General features: G+C 62.7%; 4 protein-coding genes across 5 annotated transcripts; all 4 read left to right on the plus strand.

Annotated features, from left to right (window-relative positions):
• The first annotated feature begins 633 nt into the window (after positions 1-633).
• Positions 634-7323, plus strand: CHLRE_14g621172v5 (uncharacterized protein). The gene is made up of 5 exons (XM_043070183.1): positions 634-1073; positions 1219-1440; positions 1988-2119; positions 2323-4872; positions 5067-7323. Exons 1-5 carry the CDS (start codon positions 1047-1049, stop codon positions 5490-5492), a joined length of 3357 nt encoding a protein of 1118 aa, XP_042916856.1. The 5' UTR covers positions 634-1046; the 3' UTR covers positions 5493-7323.
• Positions 7324-7373: 50 nt separating this feature from the next.
• Positions 7374-12009, plus strand: CHLRE_14g621200v5 (uncharacterized protein). Its single transcript, XM_043070184.1, has 8 exons — positions 7374-8304; positions 8611-9212; positions 9487-9575; positions 9860-9957; positions 10227-10473; positions 10764-10805; positions 11054-11098; positions 11310-12009. The coding sequence occupies exons 1-8, from the start codon at positions 7409-7411 to the stop codon at positions 11427-11429; spliced, it is 2139 nt and encodes a 712-aa protein (XP_042916857.1). The 5' UTR covers positions 7374-7408; the 3' UTR covers positions 11430-12009.
• Positions 12010-12073: 64 nt separating this feature from the next.
• Positions 12074-15265, plus strand: CHLRE_14g621250v5 (uncharacterized protein). The gene is made up of 5 exons (XM_043070185.1): positions 12074-12868; positions 13210-13364; positions 13534-13586; positions 13885-14050; positions 14327-15265. Exons 1-5 carry the CDS (start codon positions 12148-12150, stop codon positions 14477-14479), a joined length of 1248 nt encoding a protein of 415 aa, XP_042916858.1. The 5' UTR covers positions 12074-12147; the 3' UTR covers positions 14480-15265.
• A 52-nt stretch (positions 15266-15317) lies between these two features.
• Positions 15318-19055, plus strand: CHLRE_14g621300v5 (uncharacterized protein). 2 transcript variants are annotated; one of them, XM_043070186.1, is made up of 8 exons: positions 15318-15584; positions 15665-15755; positions 15850-16007; positions 16182-16474; positions 16780-16997; positions 17271-17399; positions 17633-17786; positions 18409-19055. In XM_043070186.1, exons 1-8 carry the CDS (start codon positions 15413-15415, stop codon positions 18424-18426), a joined length of 1233 nt encoding a protein of 410 aa, XP_042916859.1. In that variant the 5' UTR covers positions 15318-15412; the 3' UTR covers positions 18427-19055. The 2 variants fall into 2 exon arrangements, with proteins under 2 accessions (XP_042916859.1, XP_001689857.1); XM_001689805.2 differs by having other exon boundaries at positions 16182-16378.
• The last annotated feature ends 199 nt before the right edge of the window (positions 19056-19254 follow it).

Raw genomic sequence — 19254 nt, forward strand, 5'->3', positions numbered from 1 at the left:
GCAGGTAGGGTTGATTGGCTGACTTGCTTGGAGTCTGGGCTAACTGCCTGGGCTAGAAACCCCAAGCGTGGGATACTGTGCGTGCTTGTAGCTCGTGCGAGTAAAAGCAACTCCGGACAAACATGTTAGGCGGGAAGCTGCATGCGCCGTCGCACACCCTGCAGTCAACTGTTGTCGCTTGGACGAAAGATTACGAGGGCCTCCTGGCCTCGAAGGGTTGAATTTGGGCAGGAGCGAGCTCGAGTGCCCCACGGATGCACATACCACGCAAGCAAACAGGTAGGTCGGGTTCTACCCCGTAGCTAACGTATTGACCAAAAGTCAGCAGACCGCGTCTTGACTTTGATTGTCCGTAACGTCTGGCGGGGACGCTGGACGAACCCGTCTGACCGCCAGTAGCACATGCATGTGAGCTGTGCAGCGCTGGCCGAGCCCCAAGCTACCATGTGCTGCACAAAATGCAGTTTTATTGAGGCAGCAATTGTTTGTATCCTAACCACTGTGCAGCGTGTCATCCGTCAGTGCCAGTGGCCGAGCGATGCGCTCGGCCGAGCGGCACTGATAGTCACTGATCGATCGAGCGACGGGAGTTGCCTTCTGTGTTTCAGTACCGTGCTCGCAGCAGAGATGACAGAGAGGTTCGGGCTATAGAGCTGAAAATTTCCGAGTCAGCTTCGGGGGCTATCGATTGAGAGCAAACAGACGCTGTGAAGCAGCATGGGGCAGCGGGCTCTATAGAAACGGTTTAGCGAGCCCAGCCAACTGGCAGCTCTAATACAAGCAAAGCACACACAATCGCTCAACACGTATGCTCGGCTCGTTTTTGCGACACAAACAATACAAAGCAAACGCGTCAATTGCACGGGCGCGTCCCTCTAGTTGTCCCCAAGGTACTGCGCAGAAGTAACTAGCTGTTTATGTGCCCACAATCACTTTTCTTACCAGCAACGAAGGCGCAGCAGGCCGCGTGAGCGGCTCGGGAAGCGAGCTTGCCGCCTGGCGGAGAGCTGTCCGGAGAGCGGGACACGAATGCTTGGCGAGTCAATATGGATGACAGATTTCGCGCGCCCGTGGTAAGGAGTCCGCCGCGGCTGGACCATCGCAATTTTTCACAGCCGAGCGAGCGAGCGAGCTGTTGCGTGGCCACCTGAATATAGACTTAACCACCTGTCAAAGCTTAAACTCCATACATTAGTGACTTGCGGTGCGCGGCTGCAGGGTTCGTCCGCACTTGTGCTAACCGCCGCGCCACGCCAAAGCGCCAACGACGAAAACGTGGGCTTTTCCCTGTGCGGAAGCGCTAACACGACTGCGAGCATTCGGAAAAGGCCCTGGACGCTTGCGGAGGAGGTCATTTTTGTGCGCTATCATGCGGCTCATGGCAACCAGTGGGCGCGCCTCAGTCAGCATTTGTCCGGCCGCGACGCAACTGAAGTCAAGGTGAGTTGTCGCAGTCTCGCGACCAGTGTCCCCAAATGCGCACGGTCCGTGGGAGCCCTTTTTTTGGCGGCCATGCACGTGCACATGAAGCCGTTTTTACGGACGAGACGACCCTCTGCACATCGATCGGCCGGGGGAAGGCTAGCAGCATGCGCCCTTCAAAGCTAGTCGACCAACACAGAGGTCTTTGGCGAGGGCGCGGTGCGTCGGTGCGTGCGTGTGCGTCACACTAAGTTAAAGGCAGTCCGTCCGAAATGTTGGATGGATGGCGCGCTTGCGTGCGTGTCCGCCGCCTCGACGACGCCTTCTCGCAGCTAATTGTTTCTCATTGTTTCCCAACCCACTCAATCGTGCTCACTTCGGTCACAAGTATACACCCTAACGCGTGTATACGTGCGCCTGTTGATTCTCCCGCTCCCCTACCTGCTTATTCCGTCCCTCGAACATTTAGCTCGATCGCTAGTGCGCCGATGGACCCCATACATGTGCCCGTATGCACGCGCCTGCTCACCCGGCTGCCTTACTTACCTATCACCCCACCCTACAGAACATCTTCTACTCATCACAGAGGAGCAAACACGTGATGGCCCGCCGCGTCCTGCGGACGTACGCGCGCGCGGTCCAGTCAGCGGAAGACGACCCCGCCCGGCGCCTCGAGGGCTTTCGACTGGCGCTGCAGGTGAGGGAACGTGCATGCCGCCGGCTGTGCCGCCATCCTCCTCACTCGTGCACACGCAATGCGCGCGTATGTGTCGCCGTACCGGTCGGGAGCTCGCTATCTAGCTAGCTAGCTAGGTGGTTGTATACCTCTGCTGCTGGTGTATGCCTGACATGTGCCCTACCTTCTACCGTGCTGGTGCCACATGCTATGCACGCATGCAGGTGGTTGGTGAGGTGCTGCAGACCGCCGCTTCCGACCCCTCGTCAGTGGCCGTGCGCACTGCCGCTGCTGCTGCCGCTGCTGCTGCTGCGGCTGCTACTGTTGTGTCGTCCCCATCGGAACCCCTCATTGCCCGCAGCACCCCTCCACTACACCAGCAGCAGCAGCAGCCACAACGGCCGCAACGGCAAGGCAGCCCAACCAGTAGTAGCGGCGGCGATGACGACGGTGCCAGCGGGGCTGCGGGTCGCGGCGGGGCGGCGGTGCACACAATGGCCGTGGCGGCGGAGGCCGCAGCGGCGGCGGTGGCGGCTAGTGAGGCTGCCGAGCAGTACCGGCGGATGCTGCAGCAGCAGCGGCTGCAGGAGCTGTTGTTGTTCGGAGCGCAAAGGCAGCAGTCCGCCGGGGATGAGGGACTAGGTGAGGAGAGGGAGGTGCAGAGGCAGCAGGCGCAGCAGCAGGCGCAGCAGCAGGCGCAGGGGCAGGCGCAGCAAGCGCAGATGGAAAAGGGCGAGATGAAGGTGGAGCAGAGCTCTAGCCAGCAGCGTCAAAACCCGAGCCAGGAGCAGGAGTGGCAGCGGCGGCAGCTGCTGTCGCCGCCGCGCCCATCCCCTGCAAGTGCTGCTGCTGTGGCGGCGACTGCCGGCATCGATGCTACTGCTGCTGGAAGCAGCCCAGCTGCTGCAGCCACCTTGGCTGCTCCGCGCGATGACGAGGATGCAGGAATGTTTTACCGCAGCAGCAACAGCAGTAGCTCCTCAGGACAGCTCAACAACAGTGTCGCTGCAGTCGCTGCCGCCGCTAGCGTAGCCATGTGGCCTTGTGGCGGCGGCGGCAAGGCCAGCAGCACAGGCGGTGGCGACGGCGGCAGCCGCATCGAAGCGGCCGTGCCGTGTGAAGGGGCAGCTTTACGCCACCAGCAGCAGTCGCAATTGCTTAAGCCAGAGCCAAAATCACCCCAGCATCTGACACTTCTGCTGGATAATGCAGAGCACCAGCAGCAGCTGGAGCGCCTTCCGCCGCTAGCGTCACAGCAGCATATGCAGCAGTCACCACGCATCCCAGCTTCAAGTAATGCAGCAGCGTTGACAGCAGAGGCGCAGGCGGCACAGCAGCCCGCCGGCGCTGGGCGCGCGCAGCTACTGCTGGCAAACGGCGGCGGCGGAGATTACGTTGCTGCTGGTGCTGCGGCTACTGCTTACGGCTGCCCCAATGTGGAGGCTGCTGCTGGCGACAGGCGGCAGCAGCAGCACGGTGCCGCCACTGCCGCACACGACAGACTCTTAATGCTCGCAGAGCTTGCAGCAGCCGCGTTGGGGTCGTTGCCGCGGGGCTCCTTGCCATTATTGGCGGAGCCCAATGAGCAGCTGCACGTAACGAATGAAGCAAAGCTGGCGTGCCTGCAGCGCCTGCTGCCGCGACGACCCGCATATTCTGATGATAGCAGCAGTGCGACGCTGGCGCACCGCAGCGGCCCACGTGCACCATGGGCAGCAGCAGCAGCGGCGGTGTCGGGGGCAACTACTGCCGGGCAGGAGGCAGCAGGAGCAGCAGCTCCAGCCGCGGCCGCAGCCGCAGCTGCTGCTGCGGAGCCGGAGGAGCCGGAGGGCTGGCAGCAGCAGCAAGACGAGCTGCGGCGACGGCGAAAGCTGCAGCAGCTGCAGCACCTGCAGCGGCAGGTGCAGGTGCAGCAGCAGAGCGCGATGCGGCTGCAAGCGCCGCCGCCGCCGGCTGCTGTGGGCGGCAGCCCTCGAAGCAAGGGCCATGACGGAACGCAGCCGTACGGGGGGCAGCAGCAGGAGCTGCCGGCGGCAACAAAAACAGCAAGAGCCGCCGCCACCGCCCGCACTTGCAGACCGGATGAAGCTGACATCAAGACAGACCCTGTCGCGGCGGCAGCAGCACATGCAATAGATGCTGTACATGCTGCTGCTGCCGCCGCCGTTCCCGGCCTTGTTTCGGACCCTGAGTCTGGCGAGCCCGCTGCGGTCGTGATGCTGGGCCCACGTGAACTCCTGCTCCTGCGTGTGTATCGCATGATGAAGCAGAGGACAAGTGTTCACCAGCAGCGGCAGCTCGCAGAGCCGGCGGCACATTCGCAGCAGGCAACGCAACCTCTCTTGCGGGAGCCACCGCAGCCGCAGCCGCCCAAACATCAAGACATTCACCCAGCAGGCCCACAACAGCGGTCACCGCAGCCACTTCAGGAGGACCGGCAGCGCAGAAGTGCAGCAGCAGCAGCTGCTGCTGCTGCTGCAGGGCGTGTAGCTGCTGGGGTGGAGGCGGCAGCGAGGCTTAGGCTGCTGAGGATTCGCGAGCAGCAGAGGCGGGAGCAGCAGCAGCAGATTCAGGAGCAGCCGCCGCCGCCGCCGAGTGAGCAGCAGAGGCGGGCGTGGCACGAGTGGAATGCGATGCAACAGATCCCGCCACGCCCTCATATGCAGCCTCTGCACCAGCAGCAGCAGCAGCAGCAGCGCACTTCATCGAAGCGGCCGGCGGCAGCAATTGAGCCGCAGCCTACTGCTGCAGAGGCACCGAAGCGCCCGCGCCTGGTGAGTCTATAGTGGCTTGCGAATGATGCCTTAATCTGATGTACGGTAACACTTCGTGCAGTTGTGTTTCTGCTGTTGCGGCCATGCGGCTGTCTGTGAAAGCGAAAGAGACATGCATATGTGGCTGCGATTGATAGCGCGCGTTGACCCCATGCACGACGCTGATGCCTATGCCCCTCACTTCGTTCACACAGGCGTTGCTGGACCTTTCCCGCGACACCTCCACCGGTGCGCCGTCTCCCACGCTTCAGCAGCAGCAGCAGCCCCATCCCGTGAGCACACACCAGCAGCAACAGCTGCGCCGCCGCAACAATCCTACCCAGCTCGCCGCCGCTGCCACACAAAACGCTGCGCCGCCTGCTGGCGGCTTTGAACAGCGGCAACAGCAGCAGGCCACGCCGGCGCCGCCATCGCCCCAGCCCCAGCCGGGCTCGCCCCCTGCTGCGCGCCCCTTCGACATTGTTGACGCGGCACGCAAGGCAGGAGGCGGCGGTGGCGGCGGCGGCCGCAACCAACACTTGCTGGGCTGGGCTGCGCGGCTGCTGGCGATGGGCCTACCCGAGCAGCTGGTAGCAGAGATGGTGTATCAGGTTGGGGCTGGGGGCCGGATGGACATGTAGGTTGTGTGACGCGGGCAGGCATTTATTGATGTTGCTTGCCTACCTACCATTTATTATGGTGCGTGCGTATTTCGTGCGCTAGTCTCTGTCATTTGGAGAGCTTGATTGGTCCACGCACGCCAGTGACACATTGCGTCGCATGCATGCACGTTACAGTTATGCATACGGTACATTTAATTGCTTGCACGCACGCACGAATGTGGGCACGACCTGTACTGGCCACAGCAATGCATGAGTACAAGGCGGTGGCCGGGGGAAGTGAGGAAGCTGCTGGCTTGGTAGGAGATTACGGCGCGGCTCTATCTGTCAGGCGCTTGCAACTTTACATGGGAGTTAAGTATCTAGCTGGTGTCAGGAGTGGCTGGAGGTGTGCGAAGTAAAAGGCACCTCCGCTGGCGCCGGCTGTATGTCATCATGTGGTCGCAGCACTTGCTTTATTTCCCGCAGCACACTTGCTTGTCAATGTTTCGCCGCGAATTGACTCTAGCTTGGGTTACGTCCTACGGCTTTCGCTTGTATTAGGAGCGAGGCTGTGCGGCCGCTGAATTGAAGAATAGGCCCAACAGATTCACTTGCTGGATGGGGGTGCAATCAAGGCAAGGCGCGGCGTGTGACCTGCACGTGTCTTGCTTTTGTCAAACAAGCACACGCGTAGGAACACGCACGCCCTTCTTGTGTGTGTGTGTGTGTGTGTGTGTGTGTGTGTGTGTGTGTGTGTGTGTGTGTGTGTGTGTGTGTGTGTGTGTGTGTGTGCGTGTGTGTGTGTGTGTGTGTGTGTTTGTGTGTGTATGTGTGTGCGCGTGTGCGTCGGCGGCGGAAGCATTGTAGCACCTGTGCCGCTGACCGCTTTGCACCCTCGCTCGGCGCTGCACGCTGGTATGTGAATTCGGCTGCAGCAGATGAATGACCCATGTGCATCCTGCAAGACACTCCGTGCGTGGTGAGGTATCACACATCTCACGCAAGCAATGACCCCAGAAAATGTTGCGAGGGGAGGCCACTCAGTCATCACAACTACTGCATGTTACCCTGGATGGGCATGGGGTGCCACCTGCCACCTGGCGGCCATTATGATTGGCTTGGAATAGCGCTTGACGCTTGGTCGGTTGGTAGTGGTTGATGACATGAAGTCACGAAGATCAGGAATTTCTGCCATCTATGATATGTGTATGCCGCGGAGTTGCTCATGTGTGCAAGTGTGCGGCGGGTTGCAACTCATGAACTGATCATGCTGCTGTCACATGTTAGTGTCATGTATGGCGCGCACGTGTGCGGCTCCCAGGGCGTGTGGGGATATGCATGATGTGCTACTAAGCAGTAAGCTATTCCTCATGTGGGCAGTCCTGCTGTACAAACCAGCCCCGGCTATGTCCGGGCGGGAGTAGTTTCAAAACCTTCAGCCTCAAACATGCACCAACGTGGCGTGGGCGCAGCCCACTTCTCCCGTGAGAGGGGGAGGCGCCTTCACTTCTTGTCGGCAGCTGCTCTGACCTGGTCGTATCACCCCGTGTGTTTTAGCCAGAGTGTGCGGGGTTTATGTGTGGGAAACCCGCATCAGAGGCCTGAGCTGCCCTGTGCCTGCACCGCAGCCAGGCTTACTTCATTGCGAAGTGCATGGGGTGGCACGCGGCTAGGGTGGGGATGTACTTATTCCTATAATATATGTATTGTCGGGGCCATGGCTGTGAAAGGGCTTCAGTGGGGCCTCCGGGATGTATGAGTCGTGTGTTTTGAGGTTGAGGCCGGGATGTATGGGGCCCTCGCTTTCAACTAGAGGAAGCCCAATAATATTGATTGTCATGTAGTCCAAATGTTGTAACATAGCCCGAAGCGAAGCTCGTCTTTGTCTGGAAGCGTGTTAGAAACACCAAGCAGAACAGGCTGCATCAAATAAGGCTTTATTGAGCAAACATTTCATGGCTTTGAGCGCCGCGGGGGGGCTGCGGCCGACCACCCCGTCTTCTACAACCAGCCCCTACAACTGCAACCCAGCACCAGCAGTATTATTGCTGACGCCATCCAAGCGGCAGGCAGCCCGCAGCAGCAGCAGCAGCACGAGCGGCAGGAGCACTGCTGGCTGCAGGAGGCTGCTGCGGCCAAGCGGACGCCCGACCATCAGAGCTGAGGGCGCGGCGCCGATAAGGGCAGCAGCAGAAAACACCAGCGGCAACGGTCTGTTGCGGGCTGGGCCTGCGACCCACGGGCCGCCTTTGGGCGCTGCCGCTGCTGCTGCTCGTGCTGCTGGAGTTGGTGTTGCTGCTCGTGTTGCGGGTGGTGCTGGTGCTGGCGGTGCTGGTCGAGCGGCGGTCGGTGCTCGACTGGGGCTGCTCGGTGCAGCGACAGGCGGTGCTAGCAGTGCAAGCAGCGGCAATAGTATGACTGCTGACCGTTCGGGAGCAGGAGCAGCAACGAGCGCAACTGCGCCAAGTAGTACGCGCCGCCTGCAAGTGCTGTGCCGGTTCCGCGAAGGAGACGGCAGCAGCAGCGGCAGTAGTGGAGCCAGCACCGCTGCTGCTGCTGCTGCTGCTGGCAGTGACAACGGCGAAGCCGTGCCTCTGCTGGCAGGTGGGCAGCAGCACGGGGCAACAGCGGCGGATGCGGACGCAGTAGCAGCAGGTGCCGGCGGCGGGGCGGGCAACGGCGGCGGCGCGGGCGTGGCAGAGGGTGCGGGTGCGGGTGTGGGTGGTGGTGAGGGCGGTGGCGAGGTGCCGCCGTCTGCCCTGCACGGGCAGGCGCTGCTGGACGCAGCTCCCGCCACGCCCATCATCCTGGCTCAGGGGCTGGAGGAACAAGTGGCCGAGGTCATTGCGCGGTGGGTGGTTGGGCAAGGTGGATGGGCGGGCTGGTTGGTCCCAATCCCATCCCACACACACCACGCACCCGGCTCCCATCCATCCCCTACCCAACTGACAGCTACCGGCCGATGAATGACCAGCCCGCCCTAGGCACTGCCCAACCCTGACCTACCATTGCCCTACCTGCCTGCTGCTGGCCTGTGCTTCTGCTCCTTCCCCCCTTGCTGGGAACGGTGAAAGTAATCCCCCTCATTCACCCGAACCCTGTCACCCCTGTCACCCCTGTCACCCGCTCTCCCTGCTGTCTCATCCTCGCTCCTCAGCTACCGGCTGATGAATGACCGACTGGACGCCGTGGAGCACGAGATGTTGGACCTGGCCCGGGAGCTCAGGGTGGCGGCTGTAGCAGCAGCACCAGCAGGAGGGAGCGGCTGTAGCAGCGACCGGGCTGTAGCAGCGACCGGGCACGTGGCAGGGGTGGCTGCGGTGCCGGCGGCGGCGTCGGGCGCGGGGCACGTGACCGGGCAGGTGTCGGGCGGGGGTTTGGCAGTGGCGGACATGGACGCAGGGGTTGGGAGCAGGGAGGAGGGCGCCGGGCGGGCTGCGGGAGGGGAGCCGGCGGCGGCTGCCGTGGCGGCGGCGCCGGGCGCCATGACGGCGGCGGCGCTGGCGCCGGTGGTGGCGGCGGTGACCGGCTCGGCGGCGCCGCACCCGCCGCATCCACGGCACACGCTGGTGGTGCAGCTACCAGCGGGGGCATCCGCAGCAGGAGCAGGAGCAGGAGCAGAGTCGGCGGTGGAGGGTGCGGCGGAGGCGCAGGAGGTGGTGGTGAGCGCTCCGGTGCCGGGCGGGGCGGCTGCTGGGGGTGCAGGTGGCGGCGGCGGCGGGAGCGGCGCCACCAGCAAGGGGCAGGAGGCGGCCGCAGGTGCGTAGTGTGAGCGTGTGTGCGCGTGCGAGCGTGTGTGCGTGCGTGCGAACGGTGCGCCCGTGGCTTGGGTGACAGCGCACAGGCCGACACCCTACCCGCCTTGATGCCCGCCTTACGCTCCATACCCAATGACTCACACCTTACCCCGACAAACATCACACTTCGCGCCCCCCTACCGCTTCCTCCCCCTGGTTTGGAAACAATTCCTTGAAGCTTGGGACCTCGGGCTCGGGCACGCACATAACCGCCCCCCTCCTCACACGCACTCCAGACCTCCTGTCTGGCGGCGGCGGCGGCGGCTCTCAGGAGGGGCGCAGCCGGCTGTTTGAGATCAACCGCATCCAGTCAGCCATTACTGAGGTGAGGGAAGGGGGAAGGGGGCGGGGCGAGTGGCATGGAGGGCAGGTGCACATGTGTTCGCACATGTGTGTGCGTGTGTGCACGTGTGCATCCTTGCGGAGCACAGGGCTCTGCTGTGCGTGGCGCCGCCATGGTAGCATCGTGGCATTTGTGGCCGCCATGGTGGCATTGTGCGCACCTCATGTCACTGTACGGTCCGCATCCGCATCCGCGGGCTGCGGACACTGGTCACATCCATGTCACCGCACATGTGCGTGTGTGCCCGCCCTCTGTCTGACGGTCAGGTGGCCAACAGCGGCTACCTGGAGTCGGTCAAGGCGCTGCGCGAGACGCTGCTGGTGCAGGAGTGGGGCATGCAGGCCAAGACGTGGGCGCGCAGGAGGTGCGCGTGCGTGTGTGTGTGTGTGCGTGTGTGTGTGCGCGCGCGTGCACGTACGATGGGGCGTTTGGGGTAGAGGTGGAGGGGCGTGAGGGCTTCGTGTGTGTGCTGCTGTGTGGGGCGAGCAAGTGCCTGCGAGGGCCGCCTGCTGTCTGACCAGCAGCAGCAGCTTGCGATTGCCCCTGCCTGGCGCAAGCACGGCGCCCGACCCGCTGCCGCGCCGCTGCCTCCCCGCACACGCGCATGTGCACATGATGTGTTGCCACGTGCAGGGGCGTGAGCGCCTTCGAGCAATGGGCCGCACAGCACGCCTCCTCAACCGACCCGCAACAGCAGCGACAGAGCGAATGTTCCAACGACCCCAACCACCAACCGCAGCAGCAGCAGCACGTGGTGACGTACGAGCAGATCAGTGCGCTGTACGACGACCCGGACGCTCTGCACGTGCTGCCCACGCCCCGGCTTCGCATGATGGCGCGGGCACTCATCGAGCAGCACACGCTGCAGGCCTACGACGAGGTGTGTGTGCTTGTGTGTGTGGGGTGGGGTTGGGTCGGGTGGGGTTACGTGGCGCTTTGCGCCCTGCATTGCTCACCCCACCTCTGCACGTTGTAAATCTCGCCCCGCCCCATGCCGCCTGCCTGCCCTTTGCTCCTGGTCGCCATCTACCTGCTGCGGGCTGCCCTCACGTATCCACCCGTCCCATCCCACGCGGCCGCCATCCCATGTATTATTGTCCGCGCGTCGGCACTGATCAGTGCAACCCCAATCCCCGCTCCCCTCTCCCCGCCCCCCCCCCACACACACAGACCTTCAAGCGCTGCACGTTGACGGCCGAGGCTCTCGCCAAGGTGCGTGGGTGCATGGGGGACATGGGTAGTAGCGGCATTGTCGCATAGCACATCCGTGACGTGCCCAACGATGGGAGGCGACGCCTGGCAAGAATGTGGGGCAGATGACACGCCCGCTGAACGGTTGGACTGCCTGAACGCAAGCCGGCATTGCTCACCTAATTTCGGTGTGATTCCCCCCCCCCCGCCCACTCCTTGCGGACCCCCCATGCTGCCGACCCCCCCCCTCCGCGGCCCTGCTGGCACAGGTGGGCCTGGCGGACCTGCTGCCGCACACCGCAGGAGTGGGCCAGGTGAGCAGGCGGGAGATTCGCTCGCTCATGGTAACATATATTACAACACGTCAACATCATAGATACGGTATCAGCGGGCCTGAGCGGGGGGTGGTAGCGGAGCGCCAGATTGCAGGCTGTAGCTCTGGTGCTACCTCCGTGTGATTGTGCTGCTGTGTGACTTGTATGTGACTTGTGTGTTGCTCTGTGTACGGTATGTGTGTGCTTGCAGGTGCTCAAGAGTGTGCTGCCGGGCGGGGGCCTGATGGGCCTGTTGGGGTTGGGCAGTGGCGGCTGGCTGAGGCGCCTGCTGCCGTGGCCCTTGCGGGGCGGCGGCGGTGGTGGGAAGTGAGGGAGGCTGAAGAAAAGGAACTGGGGTTCAGCGGTTGAGACCAGACCGACCGAGGCTTGTGCGAAGTGGTGCAACTGGCCTGCACGCCAGGGGAAGCGGCGGGCTGAGTGGGCTTGAGGGATCAAGGGTGGTATCGCGGCGTCGGTGTGCTAGTTGTTTAGGCCGAGTTGCTTGGGAAAGCCCCGAGGGCCAAGTAGCAATCTGAGTGTGAGTTGCTCTTTCGAAACGGCGGGGTGGCAAGATGGTGGTGTGAATGGGTGAGCAGCCCAAGCTCTCAGATGTCACTTCGCCAGTAGCTGGAAGACCTGTTGCGCATCCGCAAGCAAAGCCTGCACTTATGTGTTTCGAGGCGAGTAGCATATACATGATTGCTTCTGAATGGATGATGGAGAATGTAGTGACAAGGAAGGCTTGGGGTGCACGGGTCCAGGAAAGGGCATGAGGTGCTGCGGGTACGTGCTTGGTGATGGATCCCAGTCGGGAGTCGCCAAAACCCCGCAGATATGCATTTAATAGATACATGTCTGAAAGCCCTTGCGTCAAGACCGCCTCTCTGCACACAGTGTAAACTCTTTTTGGATGAAATGGGCACAACGGCCTTGCAACCATAGTTGTTTCCAAGCTTGCCCTTACATTCATGATGTGTCGCGCTAGAAAATATGCTTTTGGCAGCCGACAAAGGCTGCAGCTGTCGAGCTGCCGACATTCTTCGCTATTCATGGTCGCGTTTGCTGCGCTCGCGGCCCTTGCGTGGACGCCGCTTGCGCGTGCACAAGTGTTCGACGAGGCTGCCATAGCAGGCGCAAATGCGCAGGCGATAGCGGACTGCTTCAAGGGCCAGGACTGCCTTGCCAAGCGGACTACGTGGGACCACTTCACGCAGGACCTGCCCAGCTGCATGGTCGCGGCCCGCGTGTGGTGGTCGCGGCGCCCGGCCGGCATCCCCGTCACGCTCGTAACCCAGGCCTCCGCCGAGCGCCTAGATCAGCTCCGGGCACAGTGCGCCACCTGGCGCGGGCCGCTGGCCGCGGCGCTGTACCTGCCCCTCTACAACCCCTCCTCCCACGAGCTCAGCGCGGAGAGCAAGCAGAAGCTGCAGGCCATGGTCGCCGCCATCGAGGAGCTGTTTCAAAACACAGAATCCGGCGGCTCGTCAAATGGACCCGGCTGCCAGCTGCGCCTCATCCTGCTGTACGAGCTGTTTGCGGACCCGAAGGCCATGGTGCTATACCCCGTCAACAGCCTGCGCAATTGGGCTCGGCTGATGGCGGACACAGATCTCATCACCAACATAGATGTGGATATGATCCCCTCGGCGTCCATTTCCGACGTCCTGGCGGACGCCACGAAGCGGTCCCTGTATGAGCAGGGCTGCCGCAGCGGGTCCGTGTACGTGTGGCCTGCGTTTGAGACGCACTGCGCGGGCGCCTCGTACGCAGGTGCGGGTTGCGAGGGTCGGGCACGGGGTTCGGGTCTGGGGGGAGGAAGGGCGCTGCGAGACAGGCTGTTAGCGTGGCAGAGGACTTGGGCTAGAGTTCAAATGGTAGCGCTGGGTGAGGGCTGGGCAGCGCAGCCAAGCTCCGGGCGCTGAGGGGAGCTGAGCGGGGCAGTTTATGGAGGTGAAGGATGCGGCTGCTGACCTGCCACTGTCACCCTCATCCGTCACACTCCTTGACGCCTCAAGTCACGTACGCCATTGAGCGCCCCCTCCTCTCCTCCCCTCTCCGTCTCTCCTCTGTCCTCCTCTCCCGTTTTCCTTTCCTCCTCGCCTCGCCCGCAGACAACGTGGCAGTGCAGGGCAAGAGCTCGCTGTCCGAGGCGCTGAAGAAGTGCCTGCGGCGCATGCGGCCCAAAGCGCCTTTCAGCCACAACGCCACCAACTACGACAAGTGGATGACTGCCACGGAGCCCTATACCATCACCTACAGCCCGCAGGTGTGGCTGCATGCAAGGCGGAAGCGGGGGGGGGGGGCAGCGGCTGGGGTTGGGGAGCCGGTGGAAGAAGGGAGGGGGGCGGGGCGGGGCGGGTTCTTTTTTATCCCAAACCGAGACCCAGGAGGCGAGCGCGAGTCACGTTTGCCCCTCTTGGTCCCCGTGCGCACAGTTTGAGCCCTGGTTCCTGAGCTGGCGCTGGGGCACGCTGTGGTACGACTACAGGTGCGGGAAGCCATGTTCATGTTCGTGGTCGTGGTCGTACACCGGTACTGCACAGGGTCGGGTCACGGAGGCGGTGGCACCTTCGGCCAGCACCCGATTCAGCGCAGAGCGGGGTGCAGGGCTGGGGGCCGGGGTGGGGGCGCCAGTCTCTTCGGCGATCGTGCGAGGGTGGCACACACCTGGGAGCGGAGCAGCACCCGTGCCGGTGTGCCCGCGCACACGCTTTGCGCAGCTGCGCGAGCGCCAGCCGCCTACCACGCTGTACGACATTAGCTCACCGCGGCAACCTGCCGTACAGGTATCGCGGCTACGGCAAGAACAAGATCGTGCAAGCTGCGGCCATGAACGCCACGGGCACCAGCTGGCTGGTCAGCCCGGACGGGTACCTGGTGCACCGCAAGCACACCGAGAGCCGCGTGCGCAAGGAGTTCCTCAAGGCCAAGTTCAGCAGGAAGGACATGGACGTGAGTGAGGAGCATTGCTTGATTGTGCTCGCACGTGGCCGTCATACAGGCTGCGATGTGGTGCTTGGCGTTGCGTCACACGGTTGCACAGCACCCACGTGGTCTACAAGACTACAACGGCGCGCACATGTCCATGTAACGATGCCCTGGTGCCGAACCTTCCATCTCAGCTCTTCTCCCAACTCCAAGCCCCCTCTGGATCCCAGCTAAGCCCCATTTAGCTCTGCCTTTCCCCTGAATAAAACTCCCCCACACACCCGCCACCAACCCCGCCAGGCGCTGCGCGGCACTGTGTATGAGCACGTGGAGTCGCTATGGAAGGCCACGGGGCAGGAGCTGGCGGCAGGCACCTACATGGCGCGCCTGGAGCGCGGCTTCACGGCATGCATGGAGCAGCTACCCTGGTGGAAGCGTGGAGAGTCGGGGTAGTGATGGGGTCAGGGGCTTGGGACGCGTGCGGTTTACTCGTATGGGGGAGGTCTTGGCGTGGCGGTGCTGAAGGAAGGGTTGGGTCTTGGGCGTGCTTTGGGAGGTGGAGGGTGGCAGGTTGACATGATCGATGTGCGCAGATGGTATGTGGTGCGTGGATGAATGCAGTCAGGTAAACTGTGGTACGTGAGTAGGTGTTCAAGCGCGCGTGCAGGAAGTAGGTGAGTGCGTGCGGGTGTAGGTGGCAAGGACGCGCGACGTGCGTAATCATTTTGATGAGTCGAGTCAGGCACTGCACCGAGTTTTCCCACTTCCTACAGACTATGCTGTGACTCTCCAACGAGCTGCGTGCGATTATAGTTGGGATTACGGTTTGGCTGTTCGGGACGAGCAGGTGACGGTGTGGTTAACGGAGGGCGTCTGTTAGTGGGGTCCAAACCGGGAAGGCGTGCGATCCTCTGCGCCTGTACTGGCACTTGGATTTATGGTTTTGCCTATCCTGGTTTGGATTGGATGGCTCATTTGCTCCGTGCAGGTGAGCAGGCGATGGAGTGGTTGCAATGGGACAGGATAAGGGGCAGGTTGGCGTGTGCTGGCGCACCCCCAGAGCCAGAGGTATGGTTCAGTCCAAACAGGGAAGGCGCGCCAGCGCCCATGGGGAGCATGCTCGAATGTAAGGCTTGGAGCTGCGCAGGTATGAGGAAGCCGCCGGTGCGGGAGGTGGCATAGCTAGGCAGGAGTACCAGTGCTGGCGTGGACTGGCCGGATGGGGTACCGCATGGCGTTGCAAAGGCCTGTTCATCAGGTTGCAACGCAACACTTTCGCATTACTGTCAGGGTTATAACGACAACTGCCTCTGAAGACGCTTGCTTCCTTTCCTTGTTCGCTCTGCGCAAGATCGGGTCCCAGAGGGCCCGAAGCAGCTTGCAAAGATGGTGGACGCCATGCGTGCTATGCTCGATGAGCTGATGGGCAAGGAGCGCAACGTGCCCCTCGACAAGCGCTCCAACAAGCGGATTCGGTTCGACGACCCCACCGTGTGCAAGTTCGCGTTGGCGGGCCTCTGTCCCTACGGGCTCTTTAAAAACACAAGGAGCGACTTAGGTGAGTTGTTGGTGGGCACTTTGGGGTGCAAAATCGAGCAGTGCGTCGTCAACAGTGCGCGCCTCCACTACCCTGCCCAGGGCCCTGCGGCTACGAGATACACGAGGACCATATAGAGTGGGAGACTCTTCAAGGGGAGTACAACAAGCAAGACCCACGCGAGCATGAACGGTGAGTGAATGGGCGGGCATTCCTTCTAGACGATGATGTCCAGGGTTGCGGGTCCCCCATTCTTACGGCTGGCACTCATAATTTCATGATGCAGCTATGAGCGGCGGCTTATGAAGGTGATGGAGGACCTCATCCGGGAAATGGACCGGAAAATCGCCAAGGCGAAGGATCGCGCGGAGGCGGAGAGCAGCGCTCGGCCACTGAAGCCGGAGGACGCAGCGCGCCTGGCGGACATGCAGGCCAAGGCCAAAGGTTGGTGACCATGACGCAGAGGGCGTGGTGTCTGGGAAGGGGGTGTGGGTTGGGTAGGGTTGGAGGACTGTGCCGCGTGCCGTCGCCACAACTTAACCAAAAGCGGTTCTCACCTGTCCTACTGTTATGTGACTTCGGCACATGCCCTCGGGTAACTGCTACATCCAATTGCAGAGATGCTGCAGAAGAGCCAGGAGGCGGGTGAGGCGGGCGAGGTGGATGTGTCGATGGCGCTGGCGCAGCAGGCGACGGAGATGCAGGCGCAGCACGACCGACTGCACAAGAGCCTGACCGCGCCCGAGCGCACTATGAGCGTGTGTGACATCTGCGGCGTGTTCATCAACAGCACGGATAACGACCAGCGGCGCCAGGTGCGTGAGCGCGAAGGTGACGGCAGTGGCGCCCCCGGCACAGGCAAAGCCCCCGCACCCCCGCGCCCGCCAACCCGAGCCGAACTGGCGGCGCAGGTATGCGGCGGCCGTTTGTGCCTCCGGCCTTTGGGCCTTCAGAGCAGGGGTTTAGCTACTGCAGGGCTGCATGCGCCCCGGTCAGAGACGGCCTGCCTCCAGCAGTACCCCGAGCAGCTCAGGCCGGGACAGCCGCGCGGCGCGGTTGCCGTAGCAGCGGGCGTCCAGCTTGGCCCTGCCTAACACGCATACGTTTCCTAGCAGTGGCGTCTGGCCGGCAGCTCCCCCCCCCTCCTTCCGTCCCGCGCTTGCGCCCAAGCCCTCCGCATTTGTGTGTCGTGTGCCTGCAACCTAAACCCGCACAGGAGCACTTGACGGGCAAGCAGTACCTGGGCTGGAAGGCCATCCGCGAAAAGTACGCGGAGCTGACCTCGCGCTGGGAGGCCCGCGCGCGCTCGCGCGAGCCCGAGCTGCTGCCGCCGCCGCCCGCCGCGCCCAGCTCTGTCCGCGAGCGCAGCGGGCCGCCGCCCGAGGAGCGCGAGCGCAGTCGCGACCGCGAGCGGGAGCGGGAGCGGTCGCCGCGGTGAGTGGGAGTGTGGAGTGGAGCAATGGGAGTCTGGAGGTCTGGCGGTGGGGCCGGGGAAACTGGGTTTTATATGGAATGGGTTCGACTGCAGGAGATCGGGCCTGCTGGGATCCGCGTGCCGGTGTTGGGACGCTGAGGTTGGGATCAGATGGTTGCTGGGGCATGTATACGTTCTCTAAAAGTGAGATGGGGCTGGACCCCACCAATCCATCAGGACCGCATGCAACATTAGTTGGCGTGTGGCGCGGCGTACTCTGCAATGTGTCGCAGGCGAGAGGACCGCGACCGGGGCTACGAGCGTGGCCGCAGCGGCGGCTCCGGATATGACGACCGGGACCGGGGCTATGACCGCGACCGGGGCCACGACCGCGACCGGGGCTACGACCGCGGGTACGACAGGTGAGGCTACTGTCGCGGCAGCAGCTGGTCCCGCTAAACCTTGTGAAGGCACGGGGAGCCGGGGTATGTGCAGCTGTGTCGGCCATGCTCACGTGTCGCGTTGTAGCAGGTTGCCTTGGAGCCAGATTCAGCTGACTGTAGCCCCACAGCTAGGAGTCCCACGGTGTATTCATCGCTCCCCCCCCCCGGCTTATGGAGCACTGTTACCTTAACCCACATCACGTGATGCGCAGGCGTGACGACCGCGGGTACGACCGCGGCTACGAGCGGGGGCGTGGCGGGTACGACGACCGGCGGGACCGTGGCGGCTATGAGGACCGCGGGCGCGGGGGCGGCGGCTACGACGACGGATACAGGTCAGGCAGCGGCCGCCGCAGCGACTACGAGGTAAGCATGTGCCCGCCAGCGGCCTCGGCCCACACACCCGCTCATGAACGGCACAGTGCCTGGGCACCTAAGGCTATAGATGTAGCCCAAGCTCCGACCAAGGATGCGAAGGGATAGGCCGCGCGAGCAAGCCAGCAAAGGAGGCAAGTGGTCGAGCACTCTGTGTAGCCTCTCGCGGCTTTGCTTCACCGTTTTTGCACTTGACCAGCTCTGGCACAGCTTTGCACATGAGCGTTTGGTGTAACAACTTCAAGGGAGGTGCGCCGGAGGTACGCACGCACAGTTGCTGCATGCCTTTTGTTGTCGGAGCCTGTCCGCTCCTTCACTTCCTCTTACGCACACAGCGGTAGCATGCGCGGAGCCCCTTAGCCCACACGGTACCCCCAGCTGTCGCCACGTGTGAAGGTGCTGTGAGTTCGGGCCTTCTTGTCATTCGGTTGCACGAGTGGACGGCAGGCCGTCACTGCGTCGACCATTGGTGGGCAGCATTGATCATCCCAAAGTCGCTGTGCGACCCCTTGGACCCGACTAACCTTGATGTTTTGAGGCAATTGCGTTCACGTGAATACGCACATCCTTCGGAAGTTGTGACCAGCAATCCTGTCTGTGCATCTCCATACAGGACCGCCGGCGCTACTGAACATCACATCACACGGGCGGTTGCTGCACTAGACGGGTACGCTGGAGGTGAGGACATCAGCATCTGCGGCGGGGCGGCGGGGCCGCAGCCACTGAGCGGGGCGGTACCCCTTCGAGGCACGCACCCGCTGCCTCGCTACGGGTTAGCGTCGCCTTAGTTGGGCTGCAGTGGGCCGGCGTTGTGGGCCGTGTGTGGCGGCGTGTCCGATTGCAGGCAGGATGATGAATGGAGAAGGGCCGCCGGCTGCGTTGGCTACGGCTGGCTGAGCATTGTCGGAAATGAGTGCTCAAGCCACTGGTGAGTTGGCAGTGAGGATTGATAACGGAGTGTGCATGTTGTGCGGCTGTGTTGATGTGCTGCCGCCGAAAGCGTGAGGGCTAGACTGCTAGTGAGGCCCCACGGCTTGCGCCACATCATGCAGCTATCTGTGATGCAGCAGCTGTGTTTCGGTGTAAGGCACATGTTGGTGCACTGTAGATTGGGCTTCTTACGGCAGGAAAACGAGTTTGCATGGATGGGAACATCCACAATTGGTCAGGACGCGCACAATTGCAAATGCAGAAAGTCGTCTGGATAGTGCTATACAAGTATGGGGTCCCGATCCTATGTAACTGTAACCAACGTGCTGATGGACGCATACTCAGCCGCTCAGCCGGCCTAACCCCGGCACCAGGATTGGGTCGGGGACTCGGGGCAGCGTCACGGGTGAGCGTGCATGGCACACGGCTGGGGCCCTGGGACACTCGTTCGCTGCTAAGGGCTCTGGGGCTGTAACGAGCTTTGTGCGAGCGGGAACCCTTGGTTGATCGTTTACCCGTCAACTCAAGG

Source organism: Chlamydomonas reinhardtii, chromosome 14, assembly GCF_000002595.2.
Source record: "Chlamydomonas reinhardtii strain CC-503 cw92 mt+ chromosome 14, whole genome shotgun sequence".
NCBI classification, from domain to species: domain Eukaryota; kingdom Viridiplantae; phylum Chlorophyta; class Chlorophyceae; order Chlamydomonadales; family Chlamydomonadaceae; genus Chlamydomonas; species Chlamydomonas reinhardtii.

Bases quoted from the DNA above. Each gene is read 5' to 3' on its own strand.
- CHLRE_14g621172v5 (XM_043070183.1), top strand. From the start codon at position 1,047: ATGGATGACAGATTTCGCGCGCCCGTG. The intron at 1,074-1,218 runs GTAAGGAGTCCG...GCGCGGCTGCAG, and splicing joins ACAGATTTCGCGCGCCCGTG to GGTTCGTCCGCACTTGTGCT. The intron at 2,120-2,322 runs GTGAGGGAACGT...GCACGCATGCAG, and splicing joins GCTTTCGACTGGCGCTGCAG to GTGGTTGGTGAGGTGCTGCA.
- CHLRE_14g621200v5 (XM_043070184.1), top strand. From the start codon at position 7,409: ATGGCTTTGAGCGCCGCGGGGGGGCTGCGGCCGACCACCCCGTCTTCT. The intron at 9,576-9,859 runs GTGAGGGAAGGG...TCTGACGGTCAG, and splicing joins TCCAGTCAGCCATTACTGAG to GTGGCCAACAGCGGCTACCT. The intron at 9,958-10,226 runs GTGCGCGTGCGT...TGCCACGTGCAG, and splicing joins AAGACGTGGGCGCGCAGGAG to GGGCGTGAGCGCCTTCGAGC.
- CHLRE_14g621250v5 (XM_043070185.1), top strand. From the start codon at position 12,148: ATGGTCGCGTTTGCTGCGCTCGCGGCCCTTGCGTGGACGCCGCTTGCG. The intron at 13,365-13,533 runs GTGTGGCTGCAT...CCGTGCGCACAG, and splicing joins CCATCACCTACAGCCCGCAG to TTTGAGCCCTGGTTCCTGAG. The intron at 13,587-13,884 runs GTGCGGGAAGCC...CCTGCCGTACAG, and splicing joins ACGCTGTGGTACGACTACAG to GTATCGCGGCTACGGCAAGA.
- CHLRE_14g621300v5 (XM_043070186.1), top strand. From the start codon at position 15,413: ATGGTGGACGCCATGCGTGCTATGCTCGATGAGCTGATGGGCAAGGAG. The intron at 15,585-15,664 runs GTGAGTTGTTGG...TACCCTGCCCAG, and splicing joins AAACACAAGGAGCGACTTAG to GGCCCTGCGGCTACGAGATA. The intron at 17,400-17,632 runs GTGAGGCTACTG...CGTGATGCGCAG, and splicing joins TACGACCGCGGGTACGACAG to GCGTGACGACCGCGGGTACG.